The 21,962-nt window shown below is 38.6% G+C and overlaps 1 protein-coding gene across 1 annotated transcript in view; it reads right to left on the reverse strand.

The window, feature by feature from the left end:
- Nucleotides 1-21,962, reverse strand: part of LOC140165377 (GDNF family receptor alpha-4-like) — a 44,294-nt gene that overhangs the window by 14,197 nt on the left and 8,135 nt on the right. Inside the window, exons 3-8 of the mRNA XM_072188698.1 lie at nt 16,189-16,239; nt 10,312-10,460; nt 8,900-9,078; nt 7,076-7,281; nt 2,018-2,074; nt 1,613-1,677 (exon numbers count right to left, since the gene is read on the reverse strand). Of these exons, the coding sequence (XP_072044799.1) occupies nt 1,613-1,677; nt 2,018-2,074; nt 7,076-7,281; nt 8,900-9,078; nt 10,312-10,460; nt 16,189-16,204 (672 nt within the window). The 5' untranslated portion in view covers nt 16,205-16,239. The remainder of the gene's footprint in view (nt 1-1,612; nt 1,678-2,017; nt 2,075-7,075; nt 7,282-8,899; nt 9,079-10,311; nt 10,461-16,188; nt 16,240-21,962) is intronic.

Below are 21,962 nucleotides of genomic sequence, written 5' to 3' on the forward strand. Positions count from 1 at the left end.
CTATTGCCCCCGGACTCTGGTTGCCCTGATATATCAGATTTGTAGCCCTTTTGTACTTATTAGCCAATATTTGACCATTTTCGTCAAAGTTTTCCCCCTTAAAGTTGTCTTTCCCCACTTTGTTCACCCTCTGAAAAAGTGCTTGCTACGTCACTGCCTCTAAGGGGTCAAAACCCTCTCAAACACCCTCTCCTCCCCACTTTTCTGATAGTGTGGACGTCCCTGTTGGTGCCACATGCCACGGATTCGCCGGTTATTTGTCGGACGTTGAACGATTGAATATAAAACGCCTGCAGGATTATTAGCGGCCACAACGCATAGAGAGACGAACGGGAATCGGATCCCAAAATCCGTACATTTGTCGGACGTTGACCCCCAAATCCGGTCATTTGTCGGACGTTGAACGATCGAATATAAGACGCCTGCAGGATTATTAGCGGCCACAACGCATAGAGAAACGAACGGGAATCGGACCCCAAATCCGGTCATTTGTCGGACGTTGAACGATCGGATATAAGACGCCTGCAGGGTTATTAGCGGCCACAACGCATAGAGAGACGAACGGGAATCGGACCCAAAATCCCACCGAATCTTCTGCCGGACTGGTGATTTTTCCACCGAATAAAATATTTTTGTATTCGGTGATGTACGTTAATCCAGTCCGTCGTAGTGTGACAGACCTATTAACCGCAATCCAAAGTAAGTAGTCCACTTGGGAAGCTAACAGAGAGAGTACGGTGAAAATATATTAATTGCACACAAATTAATACAAATCATCCCCATCCCCCGGGATTAACGCGTACTTCTGAGTCGTGTGTTTTCTATGGACCAACCCAGCAAACACAAAACGTTTTCGACATCATTCGCAAAAAGTTATAAACGGTTGTCAGAAAACGTTTAAATGTCGGGTTATATAAAGGGTACATTAATGGTATAAAACGTTTTCATAACTTTAAATAACATTTGTTGGTAATTTACTGCACAGCAAACACAAATGTTTTACAGAAAACATTTGAATGTCGGGTAATATAAAGGGTATAAAAACGTTTTAATAACATTCTAAAAACATTTTTTTAATTTGGTACAAATAATTCTGAACAGAATGTTATTTTGGGGTTGAAAAAATATTTTGCAAAAAATGTCACTTTTCCCCAAAATATTTACAATAACATGTTTCCACGACCATTATATATCCCGACATTTAAATGCTATGTTTTGTAAAGAACATTTGAAGAACATTTCTGTGTTTGCTGTGTGTATTAATATTTTAACATAATGTTATTTAAGTGTTGACAAAATATTTGGCCAAAAATGTTTCCAAAAATAGTTTAATGACATTTCGAAAACATTTTAAAAATATTGTTGTCGTGTGTTTTCATACAAAACGATTTCATGACCTTTATATAACCCGACATTTTAATGTTATTAAAACGTTTTTACCTAAACCAAAACCCAAAATATAACTTATTTAAAACGTTTTAAAAACGTTTTTTGTGTTTGCTGGGAAAGCATGTGTGCCTAACGGACCAACCTAGTGATACGCCACCCTGAGAGTTGGCTCCGGAAGGCCAACTGCTCAAGCAGCTCTCATGTGGGGCATGCACGTTCTTACCCGAACTATTTGTCCTGGTATGACTTTGTGATCTATTTTGATGGGCTCCAAACCGAGATTACATCCTATAAAAAGGAAAAAGGAAATGCCATGAGAGGAAGAAAGAGAAAAGATACAGGGTGAGTAACATAAAATAGGGCTAATACAGGTGGAAACCATCTTGAAAACATTCCGTCACTACTAATGGTATGAATACATTTTGCAAACAATGGGCCGTACTTCTTATAAATGGCTGTAACTTTCTATGTAATGGCACCGTTGGGAAATAAACATGATTTCGATCCATTGATGTTCTTTTAAGCCAAAACATTTTTCAAAACGGAGTTACAAGCATGGTGGCCAAGTGGAACGAGCTCCAACTCATAATTGGAAGGTTGTGGATGGAATCACTGTACAATGCCTTACCAGCTGGGGCTTGGAATCCTTGATCGCTAGAAGAGTAATAAGCATGCCTGGCTCTATCTACAGAATAATACATATCATAGTAAAAAATGAGTATCCGGTAACCCAGCAAACACAAAACATTTTTGACATTATTCGCAAAGGCTGGGTATATGGTTAAAAACGTTATCATAGCATTCAAAATATTTTCGAAAACTTACTGCAAAATATTACAAAAATAAATGCACATTTGAATGAGGAGATGCTCAAAAGGCCTGAAACAACGCTCCGTAACATAATATTGGCCTATATAAGTTGTATAATTGACCTACACACACCTCTACTCATACCGACAAGAGCTACACGGGGAGGGTATCATGCACACTGTGGGGTGTATGTAAAAATGCGTATAAAATGACATTATGCATGTTGTGGGTGTAAATAGTACATCCATCCACTGGGTGGAGAACATGCAGTCATACTTCATACCTTTAATGTTTTTCCTACCCTTACACGAACTCTAACACATCCCTCAACCTTACTACATGTATACAAACCCACCCAAGCCCAACTAACCTAACCCAAGGCCCTTGCCCTTTCCCCCAAAAGGGAATTAGGGGAGAAATTATTTACACCTGAATATCGGACCAATATTTAATGTTTTTAAATGCATGAATGTGAAAACAATCAATCACTGCAGTCAGAAACAAAGAAACGAACAAGAAAGATGACAGAAAAAGAAAAGAGAGAGAGAGAGAGAAAAAGAAAATAATGGAATTGGACCACATAGGGACTCGAACCCGTATACCGAAGTTTTCCAGCTCAAAACTATTACATAGTCGAGTTTGAGTACAGCGCGCTAATCGATTCGCCACAGAGGTGCTTCGGAAATTGTTTATCTCAAACTGACTATATGCAATAGTGTATCTAACAGGCTGTTATGATAAACAAGCGCATTGCCTCTGCAATGTCGGACGCATCGAGTTTTTCTTTTTTGCAAAAGTAGCTTCAATTTGGAGAGCGATTGACAGAAAGTTGAGAAATAATGTAGGTAGTTAGATGTCAAAATTAACGTTCCACAATCAAGATATCGATAATGTAACAAAACGTTTTTTTGTCGTGCACGATTCTCGTAAATGTTCCCTCAAAAAAATTTAATTGGTACTGCATTTGGTTCTGATGAATGGCAACATTATTTCTTTGATCGATTTGAAGTACAATACAAAAACGGAGAAACAATCAGTCACTCGGCGTGGTTTTATACGGGGCGCACATTTGAAAAAAAAAACATGGAACGCGTTTTGATCTTGTGAACACGGTGCGTAAAAAGGATATAGGCCTAAACAAAGGATTTTCAAACGGATTAAGTTCTAAAAATGTGTATAATTTATAAACACACAAAAATAATGTAATAAAGCTACATACAAAGCACCAACATTTCTCTCACTGCGCTATTTGATTGCTGAGAATACTTGGTTTTAGAGAACAACTTTATACGTTTCTTTGTCCAACCTTAAAGTGCAATACATTATTCGCTCGGGAACAAAATGTTTCAGTTGGGTTATTACACCTACACCTCTAGATATATTCTTTGAGATGTTGTTTATGAAAGTAAGATTTTCAAATGTTACTCCAAGGAATTTTGTCATAGTCATGCATCCTTTCCAGAATTACCATCTGGTATATGATATTATTGGTCATCATCAGCTCATATCATCCCATTGCTAGGCATAGGCCTCTCCCAATTGACCAGCTCATCTCTCCATCTATATATAGCTCGAGGTTTTCCTCTTTGTCTTGCTTTATATGACGGTTGCCACTCAATTGTGTGAGCGGACTTCATCTTCTATCTGTTAACCTGCCCAGATGTCTAGCCCACCTCCATTTAATTCTTTTTTTTATTGTTGTTAACACATCCTTTCCTCTTTTTGTTCCTTAATCCAAGTGGGGTTTTTTTTTTTGTTTCTCCTTGTATACCCCAGCATCACCCTTTCCATACTTCTTTGTGTAGTCTGTAGTGTCCTTTCCATATCTTTGTTTAATTTCGATAAGAGCGATGCAATGATTTAAAAGCTTTCTTTTCAGACAATTTGGCATGCTTTTATCTGTATGTCTTTGTATCCTACTTGTCTTGTCCTAGATTAATGTGTATTTGAATACCTGTTCAAGTGTTTCACTTCCAATATCGATTTCCTTGTTATCTGCATACATTTTGAAAATGACATTAGCCCCACTTTCCTCTCTCGTTGGTCAAATCAGTTAACATTTCTTCCAACTCGGCTGCATCTCCAGATATGATCACAATGTCATCTGCAAACCTTAGATGTTGAATTGGTTTCCATTTACATAATGTCTTTATTCACCCAGTTCAATCACCTACCAAGGATAAGGATACCTAGGATAAGTGCTAACAACATGGGTGACTTGGTATCTCCCTGACGAACTCCCCTTCTGATAAAAATAGGTTCACTGTCCTTATGAAGTCTTAGTATAACCATGGTATAGCTGTGGCACTGGTATAGATTTCCTGAATGGTCTTAATATAAATTGTGATTTTGCCTTTGTTTTCGAGTGCGTGGATGACTGCATTTGTTTTTCACCGAATCAAAAGCTTTTTCATAATCCACAAAAAGGAAGGCATAAGGGCATTCCCTAGATTATTCAACAAGTTGATCCACTGCCTGTAAGTGATCAATTGTGAATAAATTGCTCCTGAATCCGGCTCGTGCAGGTCATTAAGTTGAGTGGTCATTCTGTTTGTGTTTGTGATCACTAGAGAGATTGCGATTTAAAAAAGTAGTATCAAACGCCGGTGCAATCTATTCAAAATCACGTCACAGGAGAGTGATTTTGAACAAGTTCCACTTGCGTTCGATATGTTCGTTTTGAAATCGCAATCTCTCTACTTTGGTGACGAGTTGCGAGAGAAGGCTAATTGGCCGGTAGTTGATGATCTTTATTGTCGTCTTTTTCTGTGCAGAATAATAACATTAGCACTCTTCCAATAGTGTTGGTTCTTAGATATTTCCCAATGCTTGGATGACTGTATCTCCTCCACACTTAAGCATGTCTGCCACGATATCATCTGGCCCTGGAGATTTTCCATTATTCATTGACTTCAAAGATGATTCCACCTCATCTGCTCCCACATGAAAGATATCTTCCTCTTCATGTTCTGGACCTACAGATTTACATCAGGCATTGTCAGGTACTGGGGTTTTACTGTAATATAAGTCTTGGTAAAATTATTCTGCGCTTTTGTTTATTCTATCCCGTGTTTTGCATAACCTCTGGGCTCTGGGATGTTTTTTATTCTATTTTTTCCTTTTTTTTTTTTTTTTTACTTCTCGATTAATTGTTTTATTCATAATGTCTTCATATCCTGTCCACCCACCTCTGATCTGTACATGATAATATCAGATTACTACATGTACCTTTCTTCGTTGTCATGGTTCTGAGAAAATAACCAGAGAAAATGGCTGATTCCAACCAGTTTTTATGTCTTACTCACAACACTGTAAAGTTCTCTTTCTGATTCTCTAGGGCCGCAAGAAAGAATCAGAAGGAGCCTACGATACACTGAGAACATTGGTTTGGGTTAGGGATGTGCGGATGAGACTCCGAAAAACTGCCTGACTTTAAACCAAACTTGACGATAAACAGACCCGAACTTATAAAAAAAAAAGTGGACAATATTGCTAAAAACGATGAAAAATTGAACTTTTCCGAGTAAATTATGAAAAAACACCCTTTATTAAACCAAATGTTCACGAAATTGAGGGCCATTAATACACCAAAATGCTGAAAATGCACCCAGAGTATGCAGCACGTACACGTATACTATAATTTACATGAAGAAAAACCCAATCACAATTTTATGGGTGATTGTTATACTGAAGAAATTGCATTTTTATATGGGATCGCTTCAGCACTGATAGCTATCGACTTTAAATTAGCGTGAATTGGTACACTAATTGGAAGTGTAACCATTAATCTTAACACCAAAACTTTCTAGAATTAAAATTTTGTGCAAAAATAGTCGGTGCTTATTCTACAAATGGTGTCTTGGGTGTTTTGGGGCGGATTTTGGATTTAATTAAACTCCTCAAAAACAATTTGGACAGATTTTCAAGCGTCTATATCTATTATTTGTGACATGTTCGTATCGTGTTGCATACCAATGGATAGCTACTTTATTCTCCTTTACAATGACACCACATTTGAAACAATCACTTTTTTCACACCTGAGTACACGTCTTGTGAATATAGTGGGATCTCAAACAGAATGTGCCAAATTGACCATTATTCTGTGCAGCAAGCTGCAGTCCCATATTTTCACAATCTGGGACCTAATACAATCCTCCAAGATGACAATGCCCGCCACAGAGCCATGGTTGTCAACGACTACCTACAGAAGATGGGAGTATAGAGATAATGGAATGGTCTGCCATCAGTCCAGACCTCAATTGAACACTTGTAGTGGGACCAGCTGGTCGTTCTGTGCGTGCCAGAGTAGCCAATGCAACCACATTGAATGACCTGCGACGAATCCTTGTTGAAGAATGGAATGCCATCCCACAGCAATGCGTTACCAGGCTGGTGAGCAGCATGATGAAGAGGTGCCTGGCTGTTTCCATCCACATTTCTGGAATAGCCCAATTTGGCACATTCTGTTTGAGACCCCACTTCATGCACAAGACGTGTACTCAGCCGTGAAAAAAGTGATTGTTTCAAATGTGGTGACATTGTAAAGGGGAATAAAGTAGCTATTCATTGATATGCAACACGATATGTACATGTCCATAATTGTAGATATAGATGCTTGAAAAACTTTCCAAACCATTGTTGAGGTGTTTATGTTACAGGAACAAGAGAGAAAAAAAACCATGCAAAACGTTATAAACTTTCTGTTGGATCTAATCTAGCATACAAATTATGGCCAAATATCGTAAAACAGTACATCACAACTTCAAGTTAAAGCAATAGTAAATGAGTTTTTATTAGCAAACAATCCAATAAAGTATATCATCCACAAACTTTGTCCCCTATTTTAATTAGTCAATTAGTCATTATAATACGTACCAAAACATGAATTTCTAAACACAATATTGAAATGATCAAAACATTTGTCAAGGTCTTTGCCGCTTCCTTCGCATGAACAACTGGCGGCTATAGGAGTACCAAGTATGCCAATGTATGCTTCCCTGCAGTGACCGAAACTGTATTCACAACCACTTGCAGAATTAGGCGCCATTTTACAGAACTCTTGGTAGGCTTCAAAACTGTTTCTGAAAATAAAAGTGACAATCTTATTAAATATTTAAGTCACTTATTAAATTAGCGAGAGTTTATGAACATTTTGACAATCGAATGAAGTTCAACCGTACGTGAATTCCGCACTCTTTCACTTGTTCAGCATGCACTCCTCCCTACACCCCACCTACGCCATACTTTAATTCACCCAGCCCCATTTCCCTAATATGAAATTTTTAAAAAGGGGAAATTTAGTTTGGCAGAGGTAGGCCTCGAACCACGACGCAAATAGCCGCTATCGTTGCTACAGTATACTTCTAGCGCTCTAGACCAATCAGCCACCCGACTCATAGACAAATCCAACATATCGGCTATAGAATTAACAATGGACTATTCCATTTAAAATCCACACTATCCCTGTGGAAGATTTGGAAATATCTTCCACAGGGGGAGTATGTTTTGCAAATGTAATTGGTCATCAGAGTTAATCATTTTGAAACCCATACACCCCCTGTATTATGGCTTTACCGATATCTTGCACAAATGGAGTGAGTATTTCAAGTGGAAGTTACCCAACTGTCGATTCTATCTAAAACTTTTACTCCCTCCGTGGAAGGCTTTAGCTAAATCTTCCACAGGGGTAATGTGGATTTCAAATCGAATAGCCCAAAATCATAACAAGCGAAGACAGAAAATGTACCATATTTTGGAATTTTATCTGCTTAAAAACATAACTGTTTATTATAGCGCTAAATTGTCATTAAATTGCGTGTTTCTACAAACAGAAATACGACAATACACGGACAATGTGGACAATACATAATCGATTTTGACTGCATGCGCATGGTATCGGTGTCAGTGCAATGTTTCTTGTATAGACGTCGGGGTTTTCACCTTTTATATAAAGTTTCCGCATAAAACCCCAGAGTTTATTTAAAAGGGCATTTCGTGATCCACAGCCTCATCCCCCACTTTTCTCAAAAAAAGTTGAGATTTTTATATCACTGGAAACCTCTGGCTACATAATGTTTATGTACAAAATATTTCTTGCAGATTAATTCGTTTAGCAAAGATATCGTGAAATTTGAATTTCGTTCTGGTGCACCAGAACGAAATTACAACGCATTGTCTATGGAGCAGTGTAATACACATAATCATGCATAACTCGCGAACGCAAAATCCGAATCAACTGAAATTTTGGGAATAGGTTTTTTTCGTGGATATCCAATGAAAAATGACATAAATAGAGGATGCTAGGATCACGAAATACTCCTTTAAGACAATAGAAGATTACCATAAAAACGAAACAGCTCTTTAGCGGGGTTCTAGGTAATTTTTATATAGATTTTCACCATCTTTACCGTCTTCATTTACAAAAAAAAAAAAAATAGGATAATATTTTTAATGCAAAACAAATATTGTACTGTATATTTCTAGAACATGGAGTATAATAGACCACTGGTGACATGTCCTTCTTTGTGACCATGTTGACTGTTGTTTGAATAAACAAAAGAATGGTTTAACATGTTTAATGGGATTGAGGCATATATTTCATCTGGCAAAACAGGAGCAAAATGCTAATAATAGGGTTGTATTTTGTACATCGAGATAGATTATTTGCAGGGTTTCATATAGTGATACCACCGGTCTTACCTGCACAGGTCTGTCCGATAACATCTTTCTCTCAGGTCCAAGCAATTCGGTACCTCCACCAATTGATCACCCCGTGCACATTGTGGGTGCAGATTTTCTCTTACATATAGACATTCCTTATGAGGCTCATCTGGTCGACAATAGCAGAAGAACATACTGTGGGTAATGTGCGCATGTACCTGTGGTATTCAGAAACAAACACGGATTAGGCTACAGGCTGTATCAAAATGAGTGGTACCCATCAGTTTTCATGTTTATTGAATAGCCAGCTGCCTCCAAATCCAACATTGGATCATATTTGAATTGCAATAATTGGAGTTTACATCCTTTCACAACATTTATCTACAAAAATTCGGTGAATCCTATTTTGCATTTTGATATACCAGTCTTGTCACATAAAGGTTTCAAACCCATGGAATCGGTACTTTTGATAATGAGTCGACATCCGAAGGGGCGCACTTCATAAAACACCCGGGGCTTATAAGTCTAGCTAGGAGTTTACTCATCGAATAGCTTCACATTCGAGGCTAGAGTTAGTGCTATCGAAATCTAGTACACATTTATGAAGCATGACACCGTGTAGCGTGTGAGCCAACACCCTCAGATGGGGTGTTTGGTACAAGTTGGGGGTGGGGGGGGGGGGGCAAAGCCCAAAGCTGCACTGCTACCAGTTATATGACTTTTTCCCACCAATAACCAAAAGCTACTCCGGTTTAATTGCTATAGCTATTTTTGTGTAGCCCATGATGTCAACTACCTATGGTAAAAGTGCAGCTTTGCCCTCCCCCAAGTGGTACCGTAAAACCCCCCGAGCTCACACACTAGTGTAAAGCAATGGTGGTTGGGGGGCACTCAACTTTAATTTTGGTTTCGGGAGGGGAACTTTGGGAACTATTAACTGATTTTCGGGCAACATAAGGGCTTGATGAACTGAAATGTGAACTGGCTGTGGAGCTACCTAAAATAAATCCATTTTCTTTTTCATAATTGAGCAGATCCAAACGTGGATCTTAAGAATCAAAATGTGGATCTAAAGGAAAAGGTGACCCTAGACCGCCGTACATACCCGTAGCACCTTTAGTCCCCTTCTACATGTGAGTGCCCCCCCCCCCAACAATGGAAGTAAACACAGCCGATCAAAAACGTTGTTCATCTTAATTATAGAATGTTAAAAATAGGCTACCACATAACCCTTGCTCTAAAAAGATAAAGTTGAATCATCATAAATAACTATCAACCAAAAAAAAAAAATCAACAAAACACTGACATGCGAAGCAATAAATACTGATCTACCAAAAAATGATAGCTTCGGACTCTAGCCTCGAAGTATAACTATCGTGTGCAAATTTGAAGCTTGAGTTCTCGAGTAAGTTGTGGCATACACCGTGACTAATCATTTTTTGGACACATACCTTGGTAATTAATTGTCTTAACGCATTCTGACAGTCGTCCGGAGATTCACAGCTCGTATTGGAATTACATTTGTCGATAACATATAAAAACCGCTCAGTACAAAGTTGCTGGTGAAGGCAATCGTGTAACGCGTTCCTGCATTGGCTCTCTGAAAAACAAAACCACAACAAAAAACCACAAGTGAAACAAGTTTCCAAAAACAATTGCTCGATATGCTCGAACGAGCTGCTACACTGTTCAATGGCTTTCCTGTACTATATGAAATGTGGCGGGCGATTTAAAATGCACGTGCCCTTAGCAGACTAGGATGCGTACGCACACTGCAGGGCAAAGAACAATTGAAATTGCCATAATGCGCGCGCATACTGCCGGACAATGACGTCAGATGCCAAGTGGTCTATAAATTACCTACACTAGCGGGACACCCGCGCTACGCGCGGGTCCCCGCTAGGTGAGTAAATGGGAGCGTTCACTAAAACAGGAGGAATTACTGAACAGGTAGAATCATTGAAAAGGTAAATTTTATTTATCTGAACCCGACGTTTCCATTTGATCTTCTTTCTTTCTTTTAGTTTCTTCTACATGGGCCAATTTTGTTCCATTAAAAAAAAAGCTGCTATTAAAGCTTGCGATTTTCCGTTACCATGTTTTTTTATTTATCCAATCCCGTTCCCGTTATTTTCTAAATCTGTCCTTTCTTACATTTCCCTTTTAGCTTCTTTTTTTATTTGCTGCATAGCTTGTGATTCCCGTTTTCATGTTATTTATTTAATTCTGCCCTCAGTTTAATAGCTTTTCCTAATTTCCTGATCTTATTATAGCTTTTTTTTCCTTACATTTCCTGATTAGTTTCTTTCTTTCCTTCTTTAGCCTATTTTATTCCGTTTTCATTTTCTAATACTGTGACTAACTATAACCCACATGCTCGTACAGCATGTTTGTCCTCATTTGTTTTCTTTTTTATTTATAGTTTGTACTTTTTAACACATATCTTTTTCCCGTATTTATTACGCTACGGTCGTTCACCCGTAATATCATTCATTACGTGACTCTGCTTAGTTTACGCGCGCGATGGCGATGCTGCGTTACCCGCGCGGTATCGCTGCGCTTGGCATTAGATACGCCCGTGTGACGCGCAGGGCTAGCTTAGTAACTGACCTTTTTTTGTTTACCTAGGATAGCAACGGACCACATTTTCACAGATTTTGAGGCCAATTCTTGACCGTTTTCAACCAAATTAATAACAGGACATTTCCGTATATTCCCCGACCTCCCGTATGAATTTGGCGACGTTTCGATCGAAATTGACGGAGCCTTTGCATTGACATGCCCACACACATAGTCACAACATTCCCCTATTTATAGTAAGACTAGCGGGACACCCGGTTCGCGCGGGTCCCCGCTAGATGAGTAAATGGGAGCGTTCACTAAAACAGGAGATATTACTGAACAGGTAGAATAATTGAAACGGTAAATTTTATTTATCTGAGTGTGACCCTCCTTAGGCCTACGGTTTTTTAGCTTCTTTCTTTCTGTTTAGTTTCTTCTACATTTTGTTCCATTTAAAAAAAATGCTGCTAAGTAAGCTTGCGATTTTCCGTTTCCATGTTTTTTTATCAATTCAATCCCGTTCCCGTTATTTGCTAAATCTGTCCATTCTTACATTTCCCTTTTAGCTTCTTTTTTATTTGCTGCTTACCCAGCAAACACAAAACGTTTTCGACATCATTCGCAAAAGGTTATAAAAGGTTGTCAGAAAATGTTTAAATGTCGGGTTATATAAAGGGTATATTATCTTACTATAAATAGGGGAATGTTGTATGTATCTATGTATCTATGTATCTATCTATGTATGCCTATAAAGGCTCCGTCAGTTTCGATCCAAATGTCGCCAAATTCATACGGGAGATCGAAGAATATACGGGGACGTGTTTAAACTTTATTTGGTTGAAAACGGTCAAGAATTGGCTGCAAAAAACAGTGAAAATATGGGTAAAAACGGGGTTTTTGTTATGAAAATCGGTCACCAGCCTACGCGTCACTGCAGCTGGCCGGCAGCGCGTCGGCGTCGCGTGCGTAATGCGCATTACGCCAATGCGCGCGTAAACGGCGCAGAGCCACACGATTTGCGAGCCAGAGACCAGTGGACATGATAATAGGGAAAGAAGGAAAAATAATAAAGGACAAAAAGGTACATGGACGGGTCACGGGATGAAGCGGTACTATAAAGAAAAATTAAATTAAAATGAGGACAAAAAGGTACGAGTAATTAGACCAACGGGTTAAAGTAACTAAATGAAACGGGAACGAAACAAAGAAGGAAAGAAACTATTCAGGAAATGTAAGAAAAAAGAAGCTAAAATAATGAGAACAAAAAAAAAAAAAAAACATGGAAACGGGAAATCACAAGCAGCAAAAAAAAAAAAAGATGCTAAAAGGGAAATATAAGAAAGAACAGATTTAGAAAATAATGGGAACTGGGTTAAATAAATAAATAACATGGAAACGGAAAATCACAAGCTAAGCAGAGGAAACTAAAAAAGAACATGTTAGAAGAGACAGATTTAGATAAATAAAAATGTACGTTTTCAATGATTCTACCTGTTCAGTAATTTTTCCTGTTATAGTGAACGCTCCCAGTTACTCATCTAGCGGGGACCCGCGCGGAGCGCGGGTATCCCGCTAGTCTTACTATAAATAGGGAAATGTTGTATCTATGTATGTATGTATGTATCTATGTATGCCTATAAAGGCTCCGTCAGTTTCGATCCAAATGTTGCCAAATTCATACGGGAGATCGAGGAATATACGGGGATGTGTTTAAAAGTTATTTGGTTGAAAACGGTCAAGAATTGGCCTCAAAATAAGTGAAAATGTGGTCCGTTGCTATGCTGGGTAAACAAAAAAAGGGAGTCAGTTGTTAAGCTAGCCATGCGCGTCGTACCGGCGTATCTAATGCCAAGCCGCTCGCGTAGCGCAGCGATACCGCGCGGGTAACGCAGCACTACGCCATGCCGCGAGTAAACGACGCAGAGTCACGTAATGAATGATAATACGGGTGAACGACCGAATACGGGGAAAAGATGTGTGTTAAAAAGTACAAACAACATGAAAAGGTAGGCCTACTGTAATTAAAAAACAAAATGAGGACAAACAGGTAGGCCTACGAGTATGTGGGTTATAGTTAGTCACAGTAAGAAAATGAAAACGGGAATAAAATACGCTAAAGAAGGAAAGAATAATAAAATCTAATAAAATTAGATGATTTAAATAAAAAAAGCTATTAAACTGAGGACAGAACTAAATAAATAACATGAAAACGGGAAATCACAAGCTAAGCAGCAAATAAAAAATGAAGCCAACAGGGAAATGTAAGAAAGGACAGATTTAGAAAATAACGGGAACGGGATTGAGTAAATAAAAAACATGGTAACGGAAATTCGCAAGCTTAGCAGCCCCGGGTTAGCAGCAAAATGTTTTTAAAAAATGGAACAAAATTGGCCCATGTAAAAGAAACTAACAAGAAAGAAAGAAGCTAAAATGGAAACTTAGGCTTAACGAGGGTCAGACTCAGATAAATGAAATTTACCTTTTCAATGATTCTACCTGTTCAGTAATTCCTTCCGTTTTAGTGAACGCTCCCATTTACTCACCTAGCGGGGACCTGCGCGTAGCGCGGGTGTCCCGCTAGTCTTACTATAAATAGGGGAATGTTGTATCTATCTATCTATCTATCTATGTATCTATGTATGCCTATAAAGGCTCCGTCAGTTTCGATCCAAATGTCACCAAATTCATACGGGAGATCGAGAAATATACGGGGACGTGTTTAAACTTTATTTGGTTGAAAACGGTCAAGAATTGGCTGCAAAAACAGTAAAAAAATGGGTAAAAACGGGTTTTTTGTTATGAAAATCGGTTACCAGCCTACGCGTCACTGCAGCTGGCCGGCAGCGCGTCGGCGACGCGTGCGTAATGCGCACTACGCCAATGGGCGCGTAAACGTCGCAGAGCCACGCGACTGCGAGCCAGAGACCAGTGGACATGATAATACGGAAAGAAGGAAAAATAAAGGACAAAAAGGTACATGGACGGGTCACGGGATGAAGCGGTACTATAAAGAAAAATTAAATTAAAATGAGGACAAAAAGGTACGAGTAATTAGACCAACGGGTTAAAGTAACTAAATGAAACGGGAACGAAACAAAGAAGGAAAGAAACTATTCAGGAAATGTAAGAAAAAAGAAGCTAAAATAATGAGAACAGAATTAAATAAAAAACACGGAAACGGGAAATCACAAGCAGCAAATAAAAAAAGATGCTAAAAAGGAAATGTAAGAAAGAACAGATTTAGAAAATAATGGGAACTGGGTTAAATAAATAAATAACATGGAAACGGAAAATCACAAGCTAAGCAGAGGAAACTAAAAAAGAAAATGTTAGAAGAGACAGATTTAGATAAATAAAAATGTACCTTTTCAATGATTCTACCTGTTCAGTAATTTTTCCTGTTATAGTGAACGCTCCCATTTACTCATCTAGCGGGGACCCGCGCGAAGCGCGGGTATCCCGCTAGTGGGTATAAAGCGTTTTCATAACATTTAAAAACATTTTTTGATAATCTACTGCCCAACAAACACAAAATATTTTACAGAAAACGTTTAAATGTCGGGTTATATAAAGGGTATAAAAACGTTTAAATAACATTCTAAAAACGTTTTTGAAAACTAGATACAAAACATTCTAAACAGAATGTTATTTTGGGGTTGAAAAAATATTTTACGAAAAATGTTTGGCCAAAATATTTGCAATAACGTTTTAAAAACGTTTTCATGACCTTTATATAACCCGACATTTAAATGTTATTGAAACGTTTTGAATAAAACATTTTAAGAACATTTCTGTGTTTGCTGGATGCAAATATTTTAACATAATGTTATTTAAGTGTTGACAAAATATTTGGCAAAAAACGTTTGCGAAAATAGTTTACAACTAGATTTCGCGGTTCTCGGGTTGGGTGGTTCTCATTATAGGCCTATCTCTAATTACCAAACACCCGTTACCCATATACCCGCCCTGACCTTTTAAACTACTATGATATAGGCCTATACATATATACATTTTTACTGATTTTGAGGCCAATTCTTGACCGTTTCCAACCAAATTTTCGCATTACCGTCTCGGTGTATTCCTCGATCTCCCGTATGAATTTGGTCGAAACTGACGGAGCCTTTATACACCTACATAGATACACACACACATACAACATTAGCCTATTTATAGTAAGATGTATTTCAATGGGGCTTCAACTTTGTCAATAATGCTGTTTCCCTGTTTTTCTGCTCAAATGGTTCATTTCAGAAACACCACTTTTAAGGGATTTATACACAATTTTACAAAGAATACAAATTATATAACTCCTACAAAAATTCTTATCATTTGATTGGTCAATTACTATTGATTATTTTTGCCATTTTTAGAAAAAGACAATTGCACTCCGCGCCCGTGCAATAGTCCATTTTCCATTGCATTCACGCGAGACTACCATAGCAACGCTTACAGACGCGAGTGTATAGCGCGCACGGTGACCACCTCGACTCGCCAATTATAGGTGTGGGCGTAAGACCGTCCTCTCTAAAATAATATAGCAGCTCCAGGTCTGTAGGTCTCTGTAGTTCTATCCTTGGGCGATTAGGCTGCATAATAATGATGATGATGATGATGATGATGATGATGATGATGATGATGATGATGATGATGATGATGATGATGATAATGAATATGATGATAATGAATATGATGATGATAGTGACGATAGCAACAACATCAAGGACTTTTACGATATTGACATTTGAATAAAACATTGATAATCATACCTCCATTATGGTTCATGCCCGTTGGTACAATTTCATTTAATGTGTTTGTTTCTGCAAAAAAAAGTATCATGATTAGGGTGGCAAGTGTCCATTTTGTTTACTAGGCCAATAGTATTAGTTTTAACCTGGACATTTTTTGTAACAAGCTGATTTTTTCTGTAATAGGTCCAGAAATTTGTGTAGAATCACTGATAAAAAGTCCCCGCAAATCCCCTGTGGGCGTTTTCCAAAATCCAAGATGGCGTCCAAAATGGCCGCAATTTTCATATTTTTTCATAATTTCCCAACTATACTAGCTAGAAACACAAATAAGGTACCCAAACATATGTTTTGAGGTATAAGGAACATTTATAAATCCACATTAAGATGATTCAACCCTTGCAAGTGTCCAAAATCCAAGATGACATCCAAAATGGCCGCCATTTTCATGTTTATCTCATAATTTCCAAACCATACTAGCTAGAAACACAAGTAAGGCATCTAAACATAGGTTTTGAGGTATGCGGAATCTTTATAAATTCATATTATAAAGATGATTCAACCCTTGCAGGTATCCGAAATCCAAAATGGCGCCCCAACTTTGTCGCCTTTCCAAAGCCCGGATCTGTAATTTAAAAATCACAAAGTCAATTTGAGACCAAACTAGGGCATCTGGAGCCGTACGATATGGATGAAACCTCCAACTATAGAAACCAAACTCAATTGGCTAAATATGGCAACAGATTGAAAATTTGTGGTTGAAGAGGTACGTTGCTCCAGTTATGAAATCTTACTATAAATAAGCTAATGTTGTATGTATGTATGTATGTGTGTGTGTATGTATGTGGTTTATGTAAAAGGCTCCGTCAGTTTCGATCCAAATGTCGCCAAATTCATACGGGAGATCGAGGAATATACGGGAAATTGGCTGGACTTTATTTGGTTGAAATCGGTCAAGAATTGGCTGCAAAAACAGTGAAAATATGGGTAAAAACGGGGTTTTTGTTATGAAAATCAGTTGCCAGCCTGCGCGTCACTGCAGCTGGCAGGCAGCACGTCGGCGCGCGAGCGTAATTCGCACTACGCCAATCCGCGCGTAAACGGCGCAGAGCCATGCGACTTGCGAGCCAGAGACCAGTGGACATGATAATACAGAAAGAAGGAAAATAAATAAAAATTAAAGGACAAAAAGGTACATGGACGGGTCACGGGATTATGATACAGATGAACACGTCCACATACACGCTATGAGAGGACGTATACGGGGGAAAATATGTGTGTTGTATAAACAAAATGAAGCGGTAGACCTACTATAAAGAAAAATGAAATTAAAATGACAAAAGAGGTACGAGTAATTAGGCCAACGGGTTAAATTAACTAAATGAAACGGGAACGAAACAAAGAAGGAAAGAAACTAATCAGGAAAAAAAAAAAAAAATAAGCTATAATAATGATAACAGAATTAAATAAAAAACATGGAAACGGGAAATCACAAACAGCAAATAAAAAATGAAGCTAAAAGGGAAATGTAACAAATAACAGATTTAGAAAAAAAATGGGAACGGGTTTAAATAAATAAATAACATGGAAACGGAAAATCACAAGCTAAGCAGCAAATTTTTTTTAATGGGAACAAAATAGCCCCATGTAGAAGAAACTGAAAAGAAAGGAAATGTAAGAAGAGACAGATTTATATAAATAAAATGTATCTTTTCGATGATTCTACCTATTCAGTAATTCTTCCTGTTATAGTGAACGCTCCCATTTACTCATCTAGCGGGGACCCGCGCGAAACGCGGGTATCCCGCTAGTACCTTTAATTCTAAAGTTCATCAGCCGGCTCTGTGCCTTCAGCAGCTGTGATCGCTGTTTCATTTTCATTGTCCTCTTTGATGGTTGGTGCTGTGTTGCAACAAAATAATATGGCCACTGCATTTTCTGCACATTGTTGTACAGTGAAGACCTAGTTTCTTGCAACTACATGTCATAGTTTTGCATCCATCAGGCTTACATCCACAAGACACCATGTGGCGGTACTCATTAATAATCATATTTGCTGGCTCCATAAAGCTGAAGGATGAAGCCTTCACCTTATTTCTGTACCTCATCATGCGTACTCGTACTTTTCGCAAAGGTCCCAAGGAATTCATCTTTGCCTTTCTTGTGTACCATGTAGAAAGGGTTACACTTTCCCCGGTGATAGATGGCTGAGACTGTGTCACACCCTGTGATGGCATGAAGTGCCAATAAGTAGTTTCTGGTTAAATATGGCAACAGATTGAAAATTTGTGGTTGAAGAGGTACGTTGCTCCAGTTATGAAATACCTTTAATTCTAAAGTTCATCAGCCGGCTCTGTGCCTTCAGCAGCTGTGATCGCTGTTTCATTTTCATTGTCCTCTTTGATGATTGGTGCTGTGTTGCAACAAAATAATATGGCCACTGCATTTTCTGCACATTGTTGTACAATGAAGACCTAGTTTCTTGCAACTACATGTCATAGTTTTGCATCCATCAGGCTTACATCCACAAGACACCATGTGGCGGTACTCATTAATAATCATATTTGCTGGCTCCATAAAGCTGAAGGATGAAGCCTTCACCTTATTTCTGTACCTCATGTGTACTCGTACTTTTCGCAAAGGTCCGAAGGAATTCATCTTTGCCCTTCTTGTGTACCATGTAGAAAGGGTTACACTTTCCCCGGTGATAGATGGCTGAGACTGTGTCACACCCTTAGATGGCATGAAGTGCCAATAAGTAGTTTCTGGTATCTCGCAATACTTGCTGGATATCACTTACTGGGAACACTTTCTCAGGATTACTACAGCATTTCATATAGGTATTTGTTGTTGAACTTGCCCTGGACACCAACATCACAAGTAGGTCAGTGTCTGTACCCACCACCACCACAACTGGTAGCTCATATGTCTCTGCTACTGTAAGGGCTGTGGACACAATCAATGTATCGGCATCTGCTTCAGCCTGGATGACATGAATTTCAGCCATACGCATCCTCTCACTGATCATTTCTATATAAGTCGGTGTTTGTTCAACAAATGTTGTTGAAGGTCATCAACACCGCCTAGGCTGAAGGAAAAATCCCCGAAGACTGGAGTAAAAGTCTAATAACCCCTGTGTACAAAAGGGCGACAAACTGGACCCAGCCAACTACAGAGCTATTTAATACCCTCCTGTTAATCCCGGTAAAAGTATTCTGTAGGATGGTTCTTAACCGAATACAACAGACTGTAGATAACCATCTGAGAGAGGAACAGTGTGGGTTCAGGAGTTCCAGAGGCACTATTTGAAAAGGCTAAAGAAAGACGCATTCCAATACACTGGAATTTTGTAAACTTCAAAGCAGCATTGACACCATATGGACAGATGGAGGGAAGCCCTTTGGAAATGTCTGCGATCAGTAGGAGTAGACACCAAACTGGTGAACCTCATTGCAAAAATGTATGAGCAAACCAAATGCTTAGTCGTGGTAAATGGAAAGATCGCCGATTGGTTTGAAGTCCTAGTTGGTGTTAGACAGGGATGTTTTCTCTCACCATGCCTCTTCAATCTATATCTGGAGTTTGTCATGAAGGACGTCCAAAATCTAGGCTCAGGTGTGCAAATGGGTGACATCCGATATGCATATGTCACCACAATCATGGATATGGGCTTTGAGAACCTGCAAATCTCCGCTAATGAATTGGAGATAGCATGCAGCAGCTGGGGAATGAAAATTAACCCAACAAAATGCAAGATCATGTCTGACGATCCAAGAGATATGATGCTGAACCAGATGCCATTTTAGTAAATAACTTCGTCTTTCTGGGTAGTTGTGTGCCCTCAGTAGAAGAGGATATTAAACGTCGCATAAAGTTGGCAGCCTGGGCATTTGGTAGGTTAAAAAATACCATCTGGTCTAACCATGACATCACCAGATCACTGAAAGTAAGGATCTACCAGTTGCTCATCCTCCCTATTGCCACATATGGGTCAGAATCCTGGGCGTTATGTGACACGGTTGTTTGATGGGATCATTTATTAGTTTTTCAAACAAAACATCATGTACAACAAAATTTTAGGCTTAAACAGCTAAATCATGCTAATATATACAGATGCTTTTGACTCATTCTCAACTTTTATTTCCCCTTTTTAACAAAACTATTCACTTTTATAGCATTTTTATAGCTTTTTCGGATATAAAATGTATCTATTAATGACAAAATTGGTGGCGCTATTTAGTTACTGGAAATTACTCTTTCAAGCTTTTAATACAAATAACCCCTTTTATTGTTTGATAAAATATGTTTATAAAATTTCCTTGTTGCTTGTTTCACCTATTCCAGCTCTTTTAATGGCAGTATTAATCACCTACCTCTTGCAAATAAAGAAATATGATTGAGGATAAATAGCGCCATCTATAGTTTGCATTTAGTTAATAATGAAGCTAATTTTATATACATCAAACAACCGTGGTGATCCGATCGACACAGACTGGATGTTTTTGAAATGCGATGCCTTAGGGCAATGCTTGGAGTTTCCCTACTTGACAAAATCTGCAACAATTCCATCAGACAGAGTCTCAACATCACTAGCACTAGCTCCATCAACGATGTTATCTGCCGGAGACGTTTGAAATGGGCTGGGCATAATTATCTTCAGGATGCCTCAACATCGGCTTCCCCACCAAGCCTACATTAATGACGTCAGCAAGAAATTAGACAAGACCACCAGATGGAAGGACCAAATTCAGAGGGACTTGGGATTGACCCCACATGAAGCAAAAATACAAGCAACAGACAAAACTGAATGGAGGAGGCTTACTCGGCAGAGGGCAAAGGGACACAGCGTCCTGTGCAGTTAAGTCAAGTAAGTCAAGTTTGTTCTTGCTTTTTGCTACTAATGCAGCTTGGGTTGTTGTGGTAGGCATGCTCTTATCAAATCTTACTATAAATAGGGGAATGTTGTATGTTTGTGGGTTTGTGGGTATGAAGATTGAAAGGCTCCGTCAGTTTGGATCCAATGACGCCAAATTCATACGGGAGATCGAGGAATATACGGGAAATTGACTGGGCTTTATTTGGTTGAAATCGGTCAAGAATTGGCTGCAAAAACAGTGAAAATATGGGTAAAATTCGTAAAAACCGAGGTTTTTGTATACTGCAGCTGGCAGGCAGCGCGTCGGCGCCGCGTGCGTAATGCGCACTACGCCAATGCGCGCGTAAACTTCGCAGATCCACGCGACTTGCGAGCCAGAGACCAGTGGACATGATACTACGGAAAGAAGGAAAAATAAAGGACAAAAAGGTACATCGACGGGTCACGGGGCGGGATTATGATAACGAGTGAACACGTCCGCATACACGCTATGAGAGGACGTAATAAATACGGGATAAAGATGTGTTTTGTATAAACAACATGAAACGGTACTATAAAGAAAAATGAAATTAAAATGAGGACAAAAAAGGTACGAGTAATAGGCCAACGGGTTAAAGTAACTAAATTAAACGGGAACGAATCAAAGAAGGAAATAAACTACTCAGGAAATGTAAGGAAAAAAGAAGCTAAAATAATGAGAACAGAATTTAATTTAAAAACACATGGCAACGGGAAATCACAAGCCGCAAATAAAAAAATAAGCTAAAAGGGAACAGATTTAGAAAATAATGGGAACGGGGTTAAATTAATAAGCAACATGGAAACGGAAAATCACAAGCTAAGCAGCAATTTTTTTTAATGGGAACAAAATAACCACATGTAAAAGAAACTGAAAGGAAAAATGTAAGAAGATTTAGAT

This window comes from Amphiura filiformis, chromosome 12 (genome assembly GCF_039555335.1).
Source record: "Amphiura filiformis chromosome 12, Afil_fr2py, whole genome shotgun sequence".
NCBI lineage: Eukaryota > Metazoa > Echinodermata > Ophiuroidea > Amphilepidida > Amphiuridae > Amphiura > Amphiura filiformis.